Here is a 19,694-nt window from a genome sequence, read left to right as displayed (position 1 = left end):
TAAATCCTTTTGCACAACAAATGTTACCACAGAAAATAAAAAAAAAGTGAGAAAAACATTTGCATTGCATTTTTCAGAAAAAAAAATAATTCTTCATATAGCCCAAAGTTTCCCAAATAAACTAGAAAATAAAGAACATAAAAATAAGATGTAGGCAAAAATGCAAAAACACATAAAAGTATTCAATAAATACATAAAAATATGTTTAAACTCACTCATGATTAAAGAAATACAACTTAAAATTACAATGGAAAACAAATATTTACCTTTTAGAGATGCAAATAATGAAAAGATTGCTAAGATGTATTATCAGTGCATCTTACTGTTCATCTACACTTTAGGGTTATGAATTAGAGTAACATTTGGGGATGGCAATTTGATGATACCTATCAACGATTAGACACACCTTTTGACTCAGCAGTTCTATGTTCAGGCGTTTCTCCTACAGGTATATTCACTTCCTGGCAGAAAAATACATGAAAAAGGATGTTAACAAAAGTATAGTTTGTGACAACAAATACTTAAATATCATCAATACCAGACTGGTTAAAACCATTATGGTGCATCTATCCAATGGAATAGCATGCAATACTTAGGAAGACTGAAGCATGTTCGTGTTCATTGTCTTTGTATTGTGTAAATGCCCAGAACAGGCTTCCCTGGTGGCTCAGAGGTAAAGAACATGCCAGCCAATACAGGAGACTGGAGTTCAATACCTGGGTCAAGAAGACCTCCTGGAGAAGGAAATGGCAACCCAATCCAGTATTCTTGCCTGGTAAATCCCATGGACAGAGGAGCCTGGCAGGCTAGAGTCCATGGGTTGCAAAGAGTCGGACATGAACTTAGCGACTAAACAAGAACAACAACAATGAAATGCTTAGAACAGTAGGTGTTTTAATTAATATTTATTGAAGTGAGTGGGTGACCCTCATTCTAAGTGTGAAGCAATGAGGAGTGGTCTAGCAATGATCCTAAGTATCAATGTTTAGGAAAATACACACATATACATACAACCACAAACACTTTCCTGGAAAGAGTGACAGGAAAACATCAGCAGTAGTGTCTTCTCTGTACTGGAGTGAATATAAGAAAACAAGATCTTGGTGAATGAGGCACCTACATTACAGGTTGAAGGAAGCACCCTGAGATTAAGTATCTCCTTAAATTTCAAACCCAGGCATCTAACTTACTTCATCCTGAAAGTGAAAGTATAAGTCCCTTAGTCCTAGTGTCCAATTCTTTGCGACCCCATGGACAGTAACCCACCAGTCTCCTCCCTCCATGGAATTCTCCAGGTAAGAATTCAGTGGAATTCTCCACTGAAGTGGGTAGCCATTCCCTTCTCCAGGGGATTTTCCTGACTTAGGGATTGAACCTGGGTCTCCTGTTTTACACGCAGATTCTTCACCATCTGAGGCACCAAGGAAGATTTACCCCTGATCTGTGAGGGGACTTGACTTCCAGTTTTCTACTTTTCAGTTTCCTTGCTATGAGAAAATAATTTTGGAATAAAAACATTAAATTACTTAATAATATTACAATTTAAGACTAGAGATTTTACCTTATAAAGGGACTGAAGCATTATAAAGGGACACTCAAGCACCTTAAGAACGGAATAGAGAATATCTATCATAAATATTGCTACAAAACTGATTTTAAGTTTGAAAGAGAAACTATATTAAAATGATAATAGTAAGGGCTCACAGGTAGTGCTAGTGATAAAGAAACTGCCTGCCAATGTAAGAGACTTAAGAGACATGGGTTCGATCCCTGGATTGGGAAGATGCCCTGGAGAAGGGAATGGCAACCCACTCCAGTATTCTTGCCTAGAGACACCTATGGACAGAGAAGCCTGGCGGGCTACAGTCCATGGGGTCTCAAAGAGTCAGACATGTCTGAAGTAACTTAAACAGCAGAGTATAGGCTTATACTTTCAGAATACATACAGAATACATACTTTCATACAAAAGGATGAAAAATGTTGAGAGTCATAATCAATTGGACTCTTATTTATCAGACAAATCAATACAGATATAAAGTAGGGTCGGTAGTTTAAATTTCAGGAAAAAAAATAGTTTGGGTGATAGAAAAAGGAAAATGAAGGTTCTTTTCTTTTAGTAAAGGTGTAATCCATTCTGACAATGCCATGAAGAATAGCAAAGGAAGACTTTCAAAATTAAGCAAAAACATTTAGATTTAAATGGAGAAGGCAATGGCACCCCACTCTAGTACTCTTGCCTGGAAAATCCCATGGATGGAGGAGCCTGGTAGGCTGCAGTCCATGGGGTCGCGAAGAGTCCGACATGACTGAGTGACTTCACTTTCACTTTTCACTTTCACACATTGGAGAAGGAAATGGCAACCCGTTCCAGTGTTCTTGCCTGGAGAATCCCAGGTACAGAGGAGCCTGGTTGGCTGCCGTCTATGGGGTCGCACAGAGTTGGACATGACTGAAGTGACTTAGCAGCAGCATTTAGATTTAAAAGGAATAATAAACACTATTTTTATTAGACAGCTTGGTTATATCTCTGTTAACCTCTGATGGGCCAAAATATATATATTCATACATAAATATTGATATATACATATACAAAGATACAGATAAAATAAGAGATATAGGTACTTGGTAATACACTAATACAGTTTAAATATGTATTAAAACAATACTCAGTTTTTTCAACCATCTGTGGAGCACTAAACTAAAAAAATAAAATAACTGTAAGAGAACTTGCAAATAAAATATCAATAAAATCTCCCAAGTAGAAACCATAAAGGGAAGGTTCTTCTACAACACTGCAATAAAATGACAAATTGTGTTCACAACCTTAGATACAAATAATTAGGTTTACAATGAAATTTAAAAAGAATCCCATAAAAATTTTAGGCTAAAGACAAATACAAATCTACAAGTATGGAGTACTTAGAAAATAAGAAAAATGAGAACATGAATTCTCAAATTTTGTTGATTGTGGCCAAAGCACAAGGAAAGATTTTGTGTTAAAAGCATTCATTATTTAAAAAAAAAAAAAAAAAAAAACAGAAATAAAAAAATGACTAAGGGCAACTCAAAGAGTTTGGATAAAAACAGATCACTTGTAAAATGGCATAAAAAAGGATGTGATGAAGAATAAAAATCAAATTAATCAGCATCACAATCAATTAAAAAATAACATGGTAGTCCTTTAAAACCAAATAGCTTATAAATACAATTAAGATAAAACACAAATTTAAAAAATAGGAATTAGATATTTGATAACACAAAAAAGTATAGAGGAAATAAACTACAAAGACATTATATACTATTCTATGAAAATATGTTAGGAAATTTCAATGGAGTAGATTACTTCTGAGACAAATTTAACATTCAAGTTGGTTCAAGAAATAAAAAACATTATTTTCTCTTATTTCTCTTATAAGAAATAATCAATTTTTTTTCTTCTGAAAAGCTTTGAGCCATGTGGTTTTATTGTTGAGAATTATGTCAAACTTAAAAAAAAGATAATCCAAATTCTACATAAAATCTTTTCTCAAGTATGGAAAAAGCCAGCTTTGATTTTTAAAGAGTCTTTTAAAGATAGTTGAAAAAACTCTATTATATACTTTAAGAGAGTGAAAAGAAAAGCCACAGATTAGGGAAAAAAAAATTTGCTAAGCATTTCTTATAAAGGACTTGTATCCAAAATAAGCAAAGAACACTTAAAATGCAGCAATAAGAAAACAGCCTCATTAAAAAAACAGGCAAAATATTTGAACAAATATTTCACCAAAGAAGATATACAGATGGAAAATAAGCATATGAAAAGGTGCTCAACATCACACATTATTAGGAAATTACAAATTAAAGCAACAATTAGATACTATTACATTAATGCATATAAACGCAGTCACTTCAGTCATGTCTGACTCTTTGCGACCCTATGGACTGTAACCCGCCAGGCTCCTCTGTCCATGAGACTCTCCAGGCAAGAATATTGGAGTGGGTTGCCATGCACCCCTCCAGGGGATCTTTGTGATCCAAGGACTGAACCTGCGTCTCCTGCATCTCCTGCATTGCAGATGGATTCTTTACCCACTGAGCCATCTGTACTTGCTAGAAAGGCTACAGTCCAAACACTGACAACACCAAATGTTAACAATGATATAGAACAATAGGCACTGCCATTCACTGCTGGTGGCATAGTCACTTTGGTAGACAGTTTGACAGTTTCCTACAAAGCTAAACATAGTATATGATCCAGAAAACACATTCCTAGACATATACTCAAATGAGTTGAAAACTTATGTCCACACAAAAACCTGCACACAGATATCTATAGCAGCTTTATGTCTTAACTGCCAAAACGTGGAAGCTACCAAGATGTCCTTCAATAGGTGAGTGGATAAATAAATTGTGGTAAATCCAGACAATGTACTATTACCTAGCACTGAAAAGAAATGAGCTCTCAAGCCATGGAAGAGACATGGAGGAAAATGAGATGCAAATTGCTAAGCAAAATGAGTCAGTTTGAAAAGGCTATGATTTCTATGATATGATATTCTGGAAAAGGCAAAACTATAGATATAGTAGAAAGATGAGTGGTTGCCAGAGGTTAAAGGAGATAGATATGGAGGGGTGAGTTAGGTGGAGCACAGACTCTACTTGTTGTTTAGTCATCAAGTCTCGTCTGTCTCTTTTGCAACCTCATGGACAGTAGCCCAGACTTCCCTGGTGGCTTAGTGATAAAGATTCCATTTGCCAATGTGGGAAACCTGGGTTTTATCCGTGGATCAGGAAGATCCCCTGGAGAAATGGCACTCCAGTATTCTTGCCTGGAAAATTCCGTGGACAGAGGAGCCTGGGGGGTTAGAGTCTATAGGGTCAACACAGAGTCGGACACAGTGGAGCTATTGAACATGCACATATGGATTATAATCCACCAGGCTCCTCTGTCCATGGAATTTTCCAGGCGAGAATACTGGAGTGAGTTGCCATTCCCTACTGAGGGATTCAACCAATGTTTCCTGCATTGTTAGATGGATTCTTTGCCACTGAGCCACCAGGGAAGCCCAGGGAATATTTAAGTCTTGATATTTGGTCTTGTCTAACTCAATGAAACTAAGCTATGCCTGTGGGGCAACCCAAAATGGGTGGGTCATGGTGGCAAGATCTGACAGAATGTGGTCCACTGGAGAAGGGAATGGCAAACCACTTCAGTATTCTTGCCTTGAGAACCCCATGAACAGTATGAAAAGGCAAAATGATGGGATACTGAAAGAGAAACTCCCCAGGTCAGTAGGTGCCCAATATGCTACTAGAGATCAGTGGAGAAATAACTCCAGAAAGAATGAAGGGATGGAGCCAAAGCAAAAACAATACCCAGCTGTGGATGTGACTGGTGATAGAAGCAAGGTCTGATGCTGTAAAGAGCAACATTGCATAGGAACCTGAAATGTCAGGTCCATGAATCAAGGCAAATTAGAAGTGGTCAAACAAGAGATGGCAAGAGTGAATGTCGACATTCTAGCAATCAGCGAACTGGACTGGAATGGGTGAATTTAACTCAGATGACCATTATACCTACTACTGAGGGCAGGAATCCCTCAAAAGAAATTGAGTAGCCATCATGGTCAACAAAAGAGTCTGAAATGCAGTACTTGGATGCAATCTCAAAAACGACAGAATGATCTCTGTTCATTTGCAAGGCAAACCATTCAATATTACAGTAATCCAAGTTTATGCCCCAACCAGTAATGCTGAAGAAGCTGAAGTTGAATGGTTCTATGAAGACCTACAAGACCTTTTAGAACTAACACCCCAAAAAGATGTGCTTTTCATTATAGGGGACTGGAATGCAAAAGTAGGAAGTCAAGAAACACCTGGAGTAACAGGTAAATTTGGCTTTGGAATACGGAATGAAGCAGGGCAAAGACTAATAGAGTTTTTCCAAGAAAATGCACTGGTCATAGCAAACAGCCTCTTCCAACAACACGAGAGAAGACTCTACACATGGACATCAGCAGATGGTCAACACCAAAATCAGATTAATTATATTCTTTGCAACCACAGATGGAGAAGCTCTATACAGTCAGCAAAAACAAGACCAGGAGCTGACTGTGGCTCAGACCATGAACTCCTTATTGCCAAATTCAGACTGAAATTGAAGAAAGTAGGAAAAACCACTAGACCATTCAGGTATGACCCAAATCAAATCCTTTATAATTATACAATGGAAGTGAGAAATAGATTTAAGGGCCTAGATCTGATAGATAGAGTGCCTGATGAACTATGGAATGAGGTTCATCAGATTGTACAGGAGACAGGGATTAAGACCATCCCCATGGAAAAGAAATGCTAAAAAGCAAAATGGCTGTCTGGAGAGGCCTTACAAATAGCTGTGAAAAGAAGAGAAGTGAAAAGCAAAGGAGAAAAGGAAAGATATAGGCATCTAAATGCAGAGTTCCAAAGAATAGCAAGAAGAGATAAGAAAGCCTCCCTCAGGGATCAAGCAGAAGATATCAGGAAGAGGTGGCAAGAATACACAGATCAGATCAGTCACTCAGTCGTGTCCAACTCTTTGCGACCCCGTGAATCGCAGCACGCCAGGCCTCCCTGTCCATCACCAACTCCGGGAGTTCACTCAGACTCACGTCCATCGAGTCAGTGATGCCATCTAGCCATCTCATCCTCTGTCATCCCCTTCTCCTCCTGCCCTCAATCCCTCCCAGCATCAGAGTCTTTTCCAATGAGTCAACTCTTCACATGAGGTGGCCAAAGAACTGGAGTTTCAACTTTAGCATCATTCCTTCCAAAGAAATCCCAGGGCTGATCTCCTTTAGAATGGACTGGTTGGATCTCCTTGCAGTCCAAGGGACTCTCAAGAGTCTTCTCCAACACCACAGTTCAAAACATCAATTCTTCGGCACTCAGCCTTCTTCACAGTCCAACTCTCACATCCATACATGACCACAGGAAAAACCATAGCCTTGACTAGACGGACCTTTGTTGGCAAAGTAGTGTCTCTGCTTTTCAATATGCTATCTAGGTTGGTCATGACTTTCCTTCCAAGGAGTAAGCATCTTTTAATTTCATGGCTGCAGTCACCATCTGCAGTGATTTGGGAGCCCAGAAAAATAAAGTCTGATCCTGTTTCCACTGTTTCCCCATCTATTTCCCATGAAGTGATGGGACTGGATGCCATGATCTTCGTTTTCTGAATGTTGCGCTTTAAGCCAACTTTTTCACTCTTCACTTTTACTTTCATCAAGAGGTTTTTTAGTTCCTCTTCACTTTCTGCCATAACGGTGGTGTCATCTGCATATCTGAGATTATTGATATTTCTCCCGGCAATCTTGATTCCAGCTTGTGTTTCTTCCAGTCCAGCGTTTCTCATGATGTACTCTGCATAGAAATTAAATAAACAGGGTGACAATATACAGCCTTGACGTACTCCTTTTCCTATTTGGAACCAGTCTGTTGTTCCATGTCCAGTTCTAACTGTTGCTTCCTGACCTGCATACAAATTTCTCAAGAGGCAGATCAGGTGGTCTGGTATTCCCATCTCTTTCAGAATTTTCCACAGTTTATTGTGATCCACACAGTCAAAGGCTTTGGCATAGTCAATAAAGCAGAAATAGATGTTTTTCTGGAACTCTCTTGCTTTTTCCATGATCCAGCGGATGTTGGCAATTTGATCTCTGGTTCCTCTGCCTTTTCTAAGAACAGCTTGAACATCAGCAAGTTCACAGTTCACATAATGCTGAAGCCTGGCTTGGAGAATTTTGAGCATTACTTTACTAGCATGTGAGATGAGTACAATTGTGCGGTAGTTTGAGCCTTCTTTGGTATTGCCTTTCTTTGGGATTGGGATGAAAACTGACCTTTTCCAGTCCTGTGGCCACTGCTGAGTTTTCCAAATTTGCTGGCATATTGAGTGAAGCACTTTCACAGCATCATCTTTCAGGATTTGGAATAGCTCAACTGGAATTCTATCACCTCCACTAGGTTTGTTCATAGTGATGCTTTCTAAGGCCCACTTGACTTCACATTCCAGGATGTTTGGCTCTAGGTGAGTGATCACACCATGGTGATTATCTGGGTCATGAAGATCTTCTTTGTACAGTTCTTCTGTGTATTCTTGCCACCTCTTCTTTATATCTTCTGCTTCTGTTAGGTCCATACCATTTCTGTCCTTTATCGAGCTCATCTTTGCATGAAACTTTCCTTTGGTATCTCTAATTTTCTTGAAGAGATCTCTAGTCTTTCCCATTCTGTTGTTTTCCTCTATTTCTTTGCATTGATCGCTGAAGAAGGCTTTCTTATCTCTTCTTGCTATTCTTTGGAACTCTGCATTCAGATGTTTATATCTTTCCTTTTCTCCCTTGCTTTTCACTTCTCTTCTTTTCACAGCTATTTGTAAGGCCTCCACAGAAAGCCATTTTGCTTTTTTGCATTTCTTTTCCTTGGGGATGGTCTTGATCCCTGTCTCCTGTACAATGTCACGAACCTCCATCCATAGTTCATCAGGCACTCTATCTATCAGATCTAGGCCCTTAAATCTATTTCTCACTTCCACCGTATAATCATAAGGGATTTGATTTAGGTCATACCTGAATGGTCTAGTGGTTTTCCCTACTTTCTTCAATTTAAGTCTGAATTTGGCAATAAGGAGTTCATGGTCTGAGCCACAGTCAGCTCCTGGTCTTGTTTTTGCTGACTGTATAGAGCTTCTCCATCTTTGGCTGCAAAGAATATAATCAATCTGATTTCGGTGTTGACCATCTGGTGATATCCATGTATAGAGTCTTCTCTTGTGTTGTTGCAGTGCATGCGGCTGCGACCAGAGCACTAAGCGTGGTCGAGAGGAGCCACCCCACGTCCGAGGTCAGGGGCAGAAGCCAGGAGGGCCCCATGCCTGAAGGACGGCGACCAAGAGGAGTTACCCCACGTCCAAGGTCAGGGGGGCGGCTGAGAGGAGATACCCAGTGTCCAAGGTCAGGGGTGGCGGCCGGGAGGAGATAACCCACGTTTCTAAGCCCGAGGCCAGGGGCGGTGGGCAGGAGGAGCTACCCCACGCTCCCACACTGGAGGCCAGGGGCGGTGGCCGGGAAGACCAACCCGACGTCCAAGGAGCCGTGGCTGTGCGGGTGCAGGAGGGCCTAGAGGAGCTATCCCACATTGAAGGTCAGGAAGGGTGGCAGTGAGGAGATACCCTTCGTCCAAGGTAAGGAGCAATGGCTGCGCTTTGCTGGAGCACCCATGAAGAGATACCCCACGCCCAAGGTAAGAGAAACCCAAGTAAGATGGTAGGCGTTGCAAGAGGGCATCAGAGGGCAGATACACTGAAACCATACTCACAGAAAACTAGTCAATCTAATCACACTAGGACCACAGCCTTGTCTAACTCAATGAAACTAAGCCAAGCCCATGGGGCAACCCAAAATGGGCAGGTCATGGTGGCGAGATCTGACAGAATGTGGTCCACTGGAGAAGGGAATGGCAAACCACTTCAGTATTCTTGCCTTGAGAACCCCATAAACAGTATGAAAAGGCAAAATGATGGGATACTGAAAGAGAAACTCCCCAGGTCAGTAGGTGCCCAATATGCTACTGGAGATCAGTGGAGAAATAACTCCAGAAAGAATGAAGGGATGGAGCCAAAGCAAAAACAATACCCAGCTGTGGATGTGACTGGTGATAGAAGCAAGGTCTGATGCTGTAAAAAGCAACATTGCATAGGAACCTGGAATGTCAGGTCCATGAATCAAGGCAAATTGGAAGTGGTCAAACAAGAGATGGCAAGAGTGAATGTCGACATTCTAGCAATCAGCGAACTGGACTGGAATGGGTGAATTTAACTCAGATGACCATTATACCTACTACTGAGGGCAGGAATCCCTCAAAAGAAATGGAGTAGCCATTATGGTCAACAGAAGAGTCCAAAATGCAGTACTTGGATGCAATCTCAAAAACGACAGAATGATCTCTGTTTGTTTGCAAGGCAAACCATTCAATATCACAGTAATCCAAGTCTATGCCCCAACCAGTAATGCTGAAGAAGCTGAAGTTGAACAGTTCTATGAAGACCTACAAGACCTTTTAGAACTAACACCCCAAAAAGATGTCCTTTTCATTATAGGGGACTGGAATGCAAAAGTAGGAAGTCAAGAAACACCTGGAGTAACAGGTAAATTTGGCCTTGGAATATGGAATGAAGCAGGGCAAAGACTAACAGAGTTTCTCCAAGAAAATGCACTGGTCATAACAAACACCCTCTTCCAACAACACAAGAATACACATAAGAACTGTACAAAAAAGATCTTCATGACCCAGATAATCATGATGGTGTAATCAGTGACCTAGAGCCAGACATCCTGGAATGTGAAGTCAAGTGGGCCTTAGAAAGCATCACTACGAACAAAGCTAGTGGAGGTGATGGAATTCCAGTTGAGATCTTTCAAATCCTGAAAGATGATGCTGTGAAAGTGCTGCACTCAATATGCCAGCAAATTTGGAAAACTCACCAGTGGCCACAGGACTGGAAAAGGTCAGTTTTCATTCCAGTCCCAAAGAAAGGTAATGCCAAAGAAGGCTCAAACTACCGCACAATTGCACTCATCTCACACGCTAGTAAAGTAATGCTCAAAATTCTCCAAGCCAGGCTTCAGCAATACGTGAACCATGAATTTCCAGATGTTCAAACTGGTCTTAGAAAAAGCAGAGGAACCAGAGATCAAATTGCCAACATCCACTGGATCACGGAAAAAGCAAGAGAGTTCCAGAAAAACATCTATTTCTGCTTTATTGACTATGCCAAAGCCTTTGACTGTGTGGATCACAATAAACTGTGGAAAATTCTGAAAGAGATGGGAATACCAGACCACCTGACCTGCCTCTTGAGAAATTTGTATGCAGATCATAAAGCAACAGTTAGAACTGGACATGGAACAACAGACTGATTCCAAATAGGAAAAGGAGTACATCAAGGCTGTATATTGTCACCCTGCTTATTTAACTTCTATGCAGAGTACATCATGAGAAACGCTGGACTGGAAGAAACACAAGCTGGAATCAAGATTGCCGGGAGAAATATCAATAATCTCAGATATGCAGATGACACCACCGTTATGGCAGAAAGTGAAGAGGAACTAAAAAACCTCTTGATGAAAGTAAAAGTGAAGAGTGAAAAAGTTGGCTTAAAGCGCAACATTCAGAAAACGAAGATCATGGCATCCAGTCCCATCACTTCATGGGAAATAGATGGGGAAACAGTGGAAACAGGATCAGACTTTATTTTTCTGGGCTCCCAAATCACTGCAGATGGTGACTGCAGCCATGAAATTAAAAGATGGTTACGCCTTGGAAGGGAAGTTATGACCAATCTAGATAGCATATTGAAAAGCAGAGACACTACTTTGCCAACAAAGGTCCGTCTAGTCAAGGCTATGGTTTTTCAGTAGTTATGTATGGATGTGAGAGTTGGACTGTGAAGAAAGCTGAGGGCAGAAGAATTGATGCTTTTGAACTGTGGTGTTGAAGAAGACTCTTGAGAGTCCCTTGGACTGCAAGGAGATCCAACCAGTCCATTCTAAAGGAGATCAGCCCTGGGATTTCTTTGGAAGGAATGATGCTAAAGTTGAAACTCCAGTACTTTGGCCACCTCATGTGAAGAGTTGACTCATTGGAAAAGACTCTGATGCTAGGAGGGATTGGGGACAGGAGGAGAAGGGGACGACAGAGGATGAGATGGCTAGATGGCATCACTGACTCGATGGACGTGAGTCTGAGTGAACTCCCGGAGTTGGTGATGGACAGGGCGGCCTGCCGTACTGTGATTCATGGGGTCACAAAGAGTCAGACATGACTGAGGGACTGAACTGAACTGATTTGGATATTTCCTTTGGTAACTGTTATGATGGATACAAACGATATACATTTGTTAAAACCCACAGAATTGAACAACAGGACAAAGAGTGATCTCTAATATAAACTATGGACTTAGTAATTTTTCAGTTTGGTTTATTAATTGTAACAAATATAGCACATTAATGCGAGATGTTAATAACAAGGGAAGTTGTGTAAGTATGAGGAGAAGAAGTGGAAACTATACTTTGTCCTCAATTTTTTGTAAACCTCAAACCAATCCAATAAAATAAATTATATTAATTAAAATATTACATATAATTCAATATTCAGTGTCCATAAATAATGTGTTATTGGCACGGAGGAAAATAAAACTACATACACACAAACATTCTAAAACTACATACACAGAAACATTGTCATAAAGGGAGTTGCAAAAATCTCAGATAATATATGAGCAAAGCAATTTGGATAGTCTACTGAAGAAATAATTCAAGGAGCATTGTTACCTGGAAAGCATATCAAAATTTATATATACATAGCACACTGTATAACAATTTTATTTATAATAATAATTTCAGTTGATGGCAAAACTGCATTTGGAAGGAAATATTGACATCCATTTCTGGTTAAGTCTCAAAGCAATATTAGGAATAGGAGTATATTTCTCCCCATTTAAAATATTAAAATTAAATCGAGTCAGCATCATATGAATGGTTTTTAACAATGCGAGCTTCTCATTTCAAGAGATTTCATAGTAGACATTTCTTGGGTGTCTTCCAAACTCATGATAATCTCCCCCTCTCTAGAAACAGCCCTTGAGACTCAGGGATGGAGCTCCATGTAGTATGTCTACCATCTGACCTTTACCATTGCTGACTGATGTAGTAGACACCCAGCCCTCTGATGGCTCATCAGGCTTCGTCTCTTGAGAATCTGAAATTTAGGGCTGACAGACAGAGATTGGGAAGTAGTTGGTCCTCTGCTTTATTTACTGACAGCATTTGACAGAGAGGCTTTCAGAATCCTCTATTTTTTCCTGAGTCTTGGCTTTCAACTGTTCCTTGGATTCTAGTATACTCCTATTTCCACTTAAATGTGTGAGATTTGTTTATGTGGCTTCCAAACAACAACAGAAAACCTCAAGTAACTCAGATGCTAATAGGTGTTTGATGGTGAAAACGGAGGCGTGTTGATCAGTAGACAATTTGTGTGGGAACTTAAACAAACTTACAGAGCTGTCTTTATTTTGGAACTTCTCAGAGTCAATAACATGTCACATTGTGAGTCTTGAGGAGAAATCTGCAGTATGCAATTTCACAGCCTTATTTGACCACAGAATATTTTTTCTTTTGGAAGATACTGTAAAAAGATTGGTGTGCTACAGAACATATTTTGGGAAACAGTTCCCTAGTGGTATTCTCAATAAACCAGCATCTTCATCCTCTTGACTTAATTGGTTCTAGAAAGTCTTGGCCAATTCATGTCACATCTACAACAATCTTTTGGTAGCTGTAATGAGGAGGAAATTAATTCATAATAGCAGTAGTATCAGCAGCAAAAACAAAAACAGAAGGTGCCTGAGATTCCTTTTTAATCCAAGTTAATGAATTTATTGAAGGAAGCACTTATTCATTATTGTGTCTCTGGAAGAGTATCTGGCTCACAAGAAGCAAAAAAAACCAAACAAACAAAAAACAAGTGTGTGTGTGTGTGTGTGTGTGCGCGTGTGTGTGTGTGTTAGTCGCTCAGCCATGTCCAACTCTATGCAACCCTATGGACTCTAGCCTCCCAGGCTTCCCTGTCCTTGGAATTCTCCAAGCAAGAATACTGGAGTGGGTAACCAGTCTCCAGGGGATCTTCCCAACCCAGGGATCAAACCCAGGTCTCCTACATTGTGTCCTTCATAATTAAATAAGCAGAAAGTGAAATCGCCCAGTCATGTCCGACTCTTTGTGACCCCATGAACTGTAGCCTAGTAGGCTCCTCCATCCATGGAATTTTCCAGGCAAGAGTGCTGGAATGAGTTGCCATTTCCTTCTCCAAGGGATCTTCCCGACCTAGGGATCGAACCCAGGTCTGCATTTCAGGCAGATGCTTTACCTACTGAGCCACCAGGGAAGCCCTAAATAAGTAGACATTTTCTTTCAATTTCCTTGAGATTAAGATAGTTTCTGGCTATTGTTAACTGTTTAAATCATACTATTCTGGGAAATACAATAAAATTTGAGGATGCTGGTCAAAGATCAGGTAGTTCTAAGTATATACTTTCTTATCTTACAAAAACTGTAGTATAAAGTAGGAATTGCACAGAAAGAGTATTCATCCAGTCACATGGTCACTGCTGCTTTTCCTCCTTTTGTCACCACCAGTAAAAGAGGAAGAATGAATTGCTGCTCCAATGACTGAGTACCTTGGTGGTGGTTTAGTTGCTAAGTCATGTCCGACTCTTGTGACCCCATGGACCGTAGCCTGACAGGCTCCTCTGTCCATGGGATTCTCTAGGCAAGAATACTGGAGTGGGTAGCCATTTCCTTCTCCAGGAGATCTTCCTGACCCAGGAGTCAAACCTGGGTCTCCTACATTGCAGGCAGATTCTTTACCGACTGATTTATGAGGGACGATTGAGTACTTTAGTATCCCAGACTTCTCCCTTTATTCTCTTCTACTCACACTCTCTACTCCATTGAACTGGATGCATTGTTTAGTCAGAACTACATGCTTTTCTGAAGATTCTCATTCTTTCACAAGACTGTCATAGTTGTTGTAATTAAAGTGTGTTAGTTAAACACACTTTAACTAAGTGTTGTAGTTAAAGTGTGCTCAGTTGTTTTTGACTCTTTGTGACCCCATGGACTGTAGCCCACCAGGCTCCTCTGGCCATGGAATTCTCCAGGCAAGAATACTGGAGTGAGTAGCCATTCCTTTCTCTGGGGGATTTTCCCAACCAGGGGATCAAACCCAGGTCTCCTGTATTGCAGGCAGATTTTTTTTACCATCTGAGCCACCAGGGAAGCCCAAAGGAGAACATAAATCTGCATAGCCTGACTTTCCTAGATTTTAAATTTTAGTGGTGCTGGGCTCCTGGTTGATGCTGAGTCAAGTTTCCCTTCTCTGGGATTTTGGACTTGGGTAAAAAGAGAAGGGGGAAGGGAAGGAAGGAAAGAGGGAGGAAGAGAAGGGGGTGGAGGGAGAGAGAGAGAGTGAGAGGTGCACACCCGGAGAAACAGAGAGGCTGTTCTGTTGGAAGAGAATATGATGCACAGAGAACAACACAGTAATGGGGTAGAGCAGGACTTCTGACAGTGTATGATGATGATTATTCCTGCGATGCAGACATATTCCTTTCTTTAATCCTAGGAGACAGCTCAGTGTTTTTATAAGAAAGCTTCAGATCGGATAGCCATCACTTGCAACCAGTCTTGGACAATGCCTTTAAACTATCACTTGGAGAAAATTATGCTTAACTTGCAAGGCTATTCTGTTCAGCTGAGGGAATCTATAAATAGATTAGAAAAACAGCAAGGAGAAATCATAGATGTTTTGGATTTTGAAGAGACCTTCAAGAGCCAAAGTCTGGAGAGATAAAGTGATTTGGCCAATTACCAACATCAGCTTGCCAAACAGTCTGGTTCTTAATGCTCTTTACTCTTTATTGCATTGCTCAATTTCTGGTTTCATTTCCTTTCTGTCGGCTAGTTCATTCTTTGGTCCTATGTCTTTGGCTCACCATTCTTCTGCTGATGCTCATATACATTTCATATAGTTCCTTTCCTTGGCCCTGCATTCGACCATTAGCTTCAGGTTAAAATTACTTTCTTTGTGAACCCTGGACTCATGTGTAACAGCTCTCTAATCGCTGTCTCTTCTTTACTGGGTTAAAGTCAGTTCAATGAACTTTCATAGAAGGAGTTTCCAATTCCCAGTAGTCGCATTAGTTTGACCTTAGTACTGTGATCACAGGGCAAGGTAAGATGTGAGAGCTAAGCTCAACACAAGGACATGTCATTTAAAACATTTATAGGAGTTGTGGCTCTGTTGATATAAAGTATATATAAATAGGGGCTTCCCAGGTGACTTAACGGTAAAGAATCCACCTATTAATGCAGGAGATGCATGAGATGCGGGTTCCATCCCTGGGTTGGGAAGATCCCCTGGAGGAAGAAATGGCAACCCACTCTAGTATTCTTGCCTTGAAAATTCCATGAACAGAGGAGCCTGGTGGACTATATAGTCCATGGGGCCGCAAAGAGTTGGACACGATTGAGCAACAGAACATGGATGAAATCTTACATAGATTCATTGAATATCAATCAACCTGGGTGGGTGCTGCAAACTTAAATCAGGCTACAAAATCAGGCAACACGACATCTGAATCCAAGGCCAGCTGCATGGGAACACGTGTACACCCGTGGCGGATTCATGTTGATGTATGGCAAAACCAATACAATATTGTAAAGTAATTAGCCTCTAATTAAAATAAATAAATTTAAATTTTAAAAAAATTAAAAAAAGGAAAAAAAAAAGACATGATATTGGAACTCTCAGAAGTCTAGTCTTGGCTTTGCACTGGCCCAGAGGTTCTAATCCTGAGAATGTCCTGGGTATTTGTGGTCCACATCCCACGTTATGGGCTCACATTCATGTCTAAAGTTCTGTTCCTCCCTCCCTCCACCCCGGTACCTCAGAATATGATTGCACTTTGAGAAACAGCTTTTGAAGTGGTACCGAGGTAAAATGACACCATTACAGTGGAATCTAATCTAATCTGACTGATGTTCTCACAAGAATAATAAATTTTGACACGTGGAGAGATACCAGGGATGCCTGCACAGAGGAAAGACTGAGTGAAGAAACAGCAAGAAGCACGGCACATGCAAGCCAAGAAGAGAGGTCTCAGAAGAAACCAAACTTTCTGATACCTCGATCCTGGGCTTACAGTCTCTAGAAGTGTCAGAAATAAATTCTCATTGTTTAAGCCACGCAGTCTGTGGTATTTTGTTATGGCATCCCCAGCAAACAAATACTCTGTTCAATACTTACTATCATTACATTCAGTTCAGTTCAGTTCAGTTCAGTCACTCAGTCGGGTCTGACTCTTTGCAACCCCATGAACCACAGCATGCCAGGCCTCCCTGTCCATCACTAACTCCTGGAGTCCACCCAAATCCATGTCCATTGAGTCGGTGATGCCATCCAACCGTCTCATCTTCTGTCGTCCCCTTCTCCTCCTGCCCTCAATCTTTCCCAGCATCAGGATTTTTTTCAAATGAGTCAACTCCTTGCATCAGGTGGCCAAAATATTGGAGTTTCAGCTTCAACATCAGTCCTTCCAATGAACACCCAGGACTGATTTCCTTTAGGATGGACTGGTTGGATCTCATTGCAGTCCAAGGGACTCTCAAGAGTCTTCTCCAACACCACAGTTTATTCAGTCATTAAATTCAGTTCATTAAATTAAGTCTCTGTGCTGCTGGCGGGATGCAGATCACGTGCCCTGAGTTCCTGCTAGCATTTCTGCCTGCTAACTGGGGGATGCTAAGGTGCATGTGGCTTCTTAGTGCCTGGAGCTCAGGCCCCGAGCACTTCGCTCCTTCTCAGTCACTCTTTTCAAGCCTTCTGCTGTCTGTGTGGGCCTCAAAAGTACATCCGCACTTAACATGACGATGGAGTAGGAAGAACATGGAATCCATCTCTCTAGCTAGACAACAATTGTACTGGCAGAAACTGTTGGAGATATTGACCAGAGGGGCACAGCAACCCACTCAGTATTCTTGCCTGGAGAATCCCATGGACTGAGGAGTCTGGTGGGTGGCAGTTCATGGGGTTGCAAAGAGTTGGACACTACTGAAGTGATTAACACACCACACACATTCAATTTAGAAGGTAATGTAAAAATTACTTTTGATGACATAATTAATTTTTGTGTCTTAAATGTTGGGAATAAATATAGAAGCAATCTAAATATATGAATTATTTTAAATATTTGAAATAGCTATACTTAAAAAAGATCTTCATGACCAAGATAATCACGATGGTGTGATCACTCACCTAGAGACAGACATCCTGGAATGTGAAGTCAAGTGGGCCTTAGAAAGCATCACTACAAGCAAAGCTAGTGGAGGTGTTGGAATTCCAGTTGAGCTATTTCAAATCCTGAAAGATGATGCTGTGAAAGTGCTTCACTCAATATGCCAGCAAGTTTGGAAAACTCAGCAGTGGCCACAGGACTGGAAAAGGTCAATTCTCATTCCAGTCCCAAAGAAAGGCAAAGCCAAAGAATGCTCCAACTACCGCACAATTGCACTCATCTCACACTCTAGTAAAGTAACGCTCAAGATTCTCCAAGCCAGGCTTCAGCAATACATGAACCGTGAACTTCCTGATGTTCAAGCTGGTTTTAGAAAAGGCAGAGGAACCAGAGATCAAATTGCCAGCATCCGCTGGATCATGGAAAAAGCAAGAGAGTTCCAGAAAAACATCTATTTCTGCTTTATTGACTATGCCAAAGCCTTTGACTGTGTGGATCACAACAAATTCTGAAAGAGATGGGAATACCAGACCACCTGACCTGCCTCTTGAGAAACTTATATGCAGGTCAGGAAGCAACAGTTAGAACTGGACATGGAACAACAGACTGGTTCCAAATAGGAAGAGGAGTACGTCAAGGCTCTATATTGTCACCCTGCTTATTTAACTTATATGCACAGTACATCATGAGAAACGCTGGACTGGAAGATGCACAAGCTGGAATCCAGATTGCCGGGAGAAATATCAATCACCTCAGATATGCAGATGATACTACTGTTATGGTAGAAAGTGAAGAGGAACTAAAAGGCCTCTTGATGAAAGTGAAAGTGGAGAGTGAAAAAGTTGGCTTAAAGCTCAACATTCAGAAAACGAAGATCATGGCATCTGGTCCCATCACTTCATGGGAAATAGATGGGGAAACAGTGGAAACAGGGTCAGACTTTATTTTTTGGTCTCCAAAATCACTGCAGATGGTGACTGCAGCCATGAAATTAAAAGACGCTTACTCCTTGGAAGGGAAGTTATGACCAACCTAGATAGCATATTGAAAAGCAGAGGCATTACTTTGCCAACAAAGGTCCATCTAGTCAAGGCTATGGTTTTTCCAGTGGTCATGTATGGATGTGAGAGTTGGACTGTGAAGAAGGCTGAGCACCGAAGAATTGATGCTTTTGAACTGTGGTGTTGGAGAGGACTCTTAAAAGAGTCCCTTGGACTGCAAGGAGATCCAACCAGTCCATTCTAAAGGAGATCAGTCCTAGGATTTCTTTGGAGGGAATGATGCTGAAGCTGAAACTCCAGTACTTTGGCCACCTCATGTGAAGAGTTGACTCATTGGAAAAGACTCTGATGCTAGGGGGGATTGAGGGCAGGAGGAGAAGGGGACAACAGAGGATGAGATGGCGGGAATGGCATCACTGACTCCATGGACGTGAGTCTGAGTGAACTCCAGGAGTTGGTGATGGACAGGGAGGCCTGGAGTGCTGCGATTCATGGGGTTGCAAAGAGTTGGACACAACTGAGCAACTGAACGGAACTGATACTTAAAAATATTTAAAATAGCTAAAACTTTTAAGAAACACTGGCATATTAGGGATAGATGATCTAATTTGTGTGTGTGTGTGTGTGCTTACTTGATCAGTCGTGTCTGACTCTTTGTGATCCCATGGACTGTAAACCACTAGGCTCCTCTGTCCATGAAATTTTCCAGGCAAGAATACTGGAGTGGGTTGTCATTTCCTACTCTAGGCAATCCTCTGAACTCAAGGATCAAACTGCATCTTTTGCATTTCCTGCATTGACACATGCCCCCTGGGAAGCCCAG

The 19,694-nt window shown here is 41.0% G+C and overlaps 1 protein-coding gene across 1 annotated transcript in view; it reads right to left on the bottom strand.

The window, feature by feature from the left end:
* Nucleotides 1-239: 239 nt before the first annotated feature.
* CFAP299 (cilia and flagella associated protein 299) overlaps nt 240-19,694 on the bottom strand; it is a 733,601-nt gene continuing 714,146 nt past the window's right edge. The window contains exon 6 of the mRNA XM_061420590.1: nt 240-461. Within this exon, the coding sequence (XP_061276574.1) occupies nt 390-461 (72 nt within the window). The 3' untranslated portion in view covers nt 240-389. The remainder of the gene's footprint in view (nt 462-19,694) is intronic.

This window comes from Bos javanicus, chromosome 6 (assembly GCF_032452875.1).
Source record: "Bos javanicus breed banteng chromosome 6, ARS-OSU_banteng_1.0, whole genome shotgun sequence".
Taxonomy (NCBI): Eukaryota; Metazoa; Chordata; class Mammalia; order Artiodactyla; family Bovidae; genus Bos; species Bos javanicus.
The sequence above is the reverse complement of the archived record's forward strand: the minus strand, read 5'-3'. Positions and strand labels throughout refer to the sequence as shown.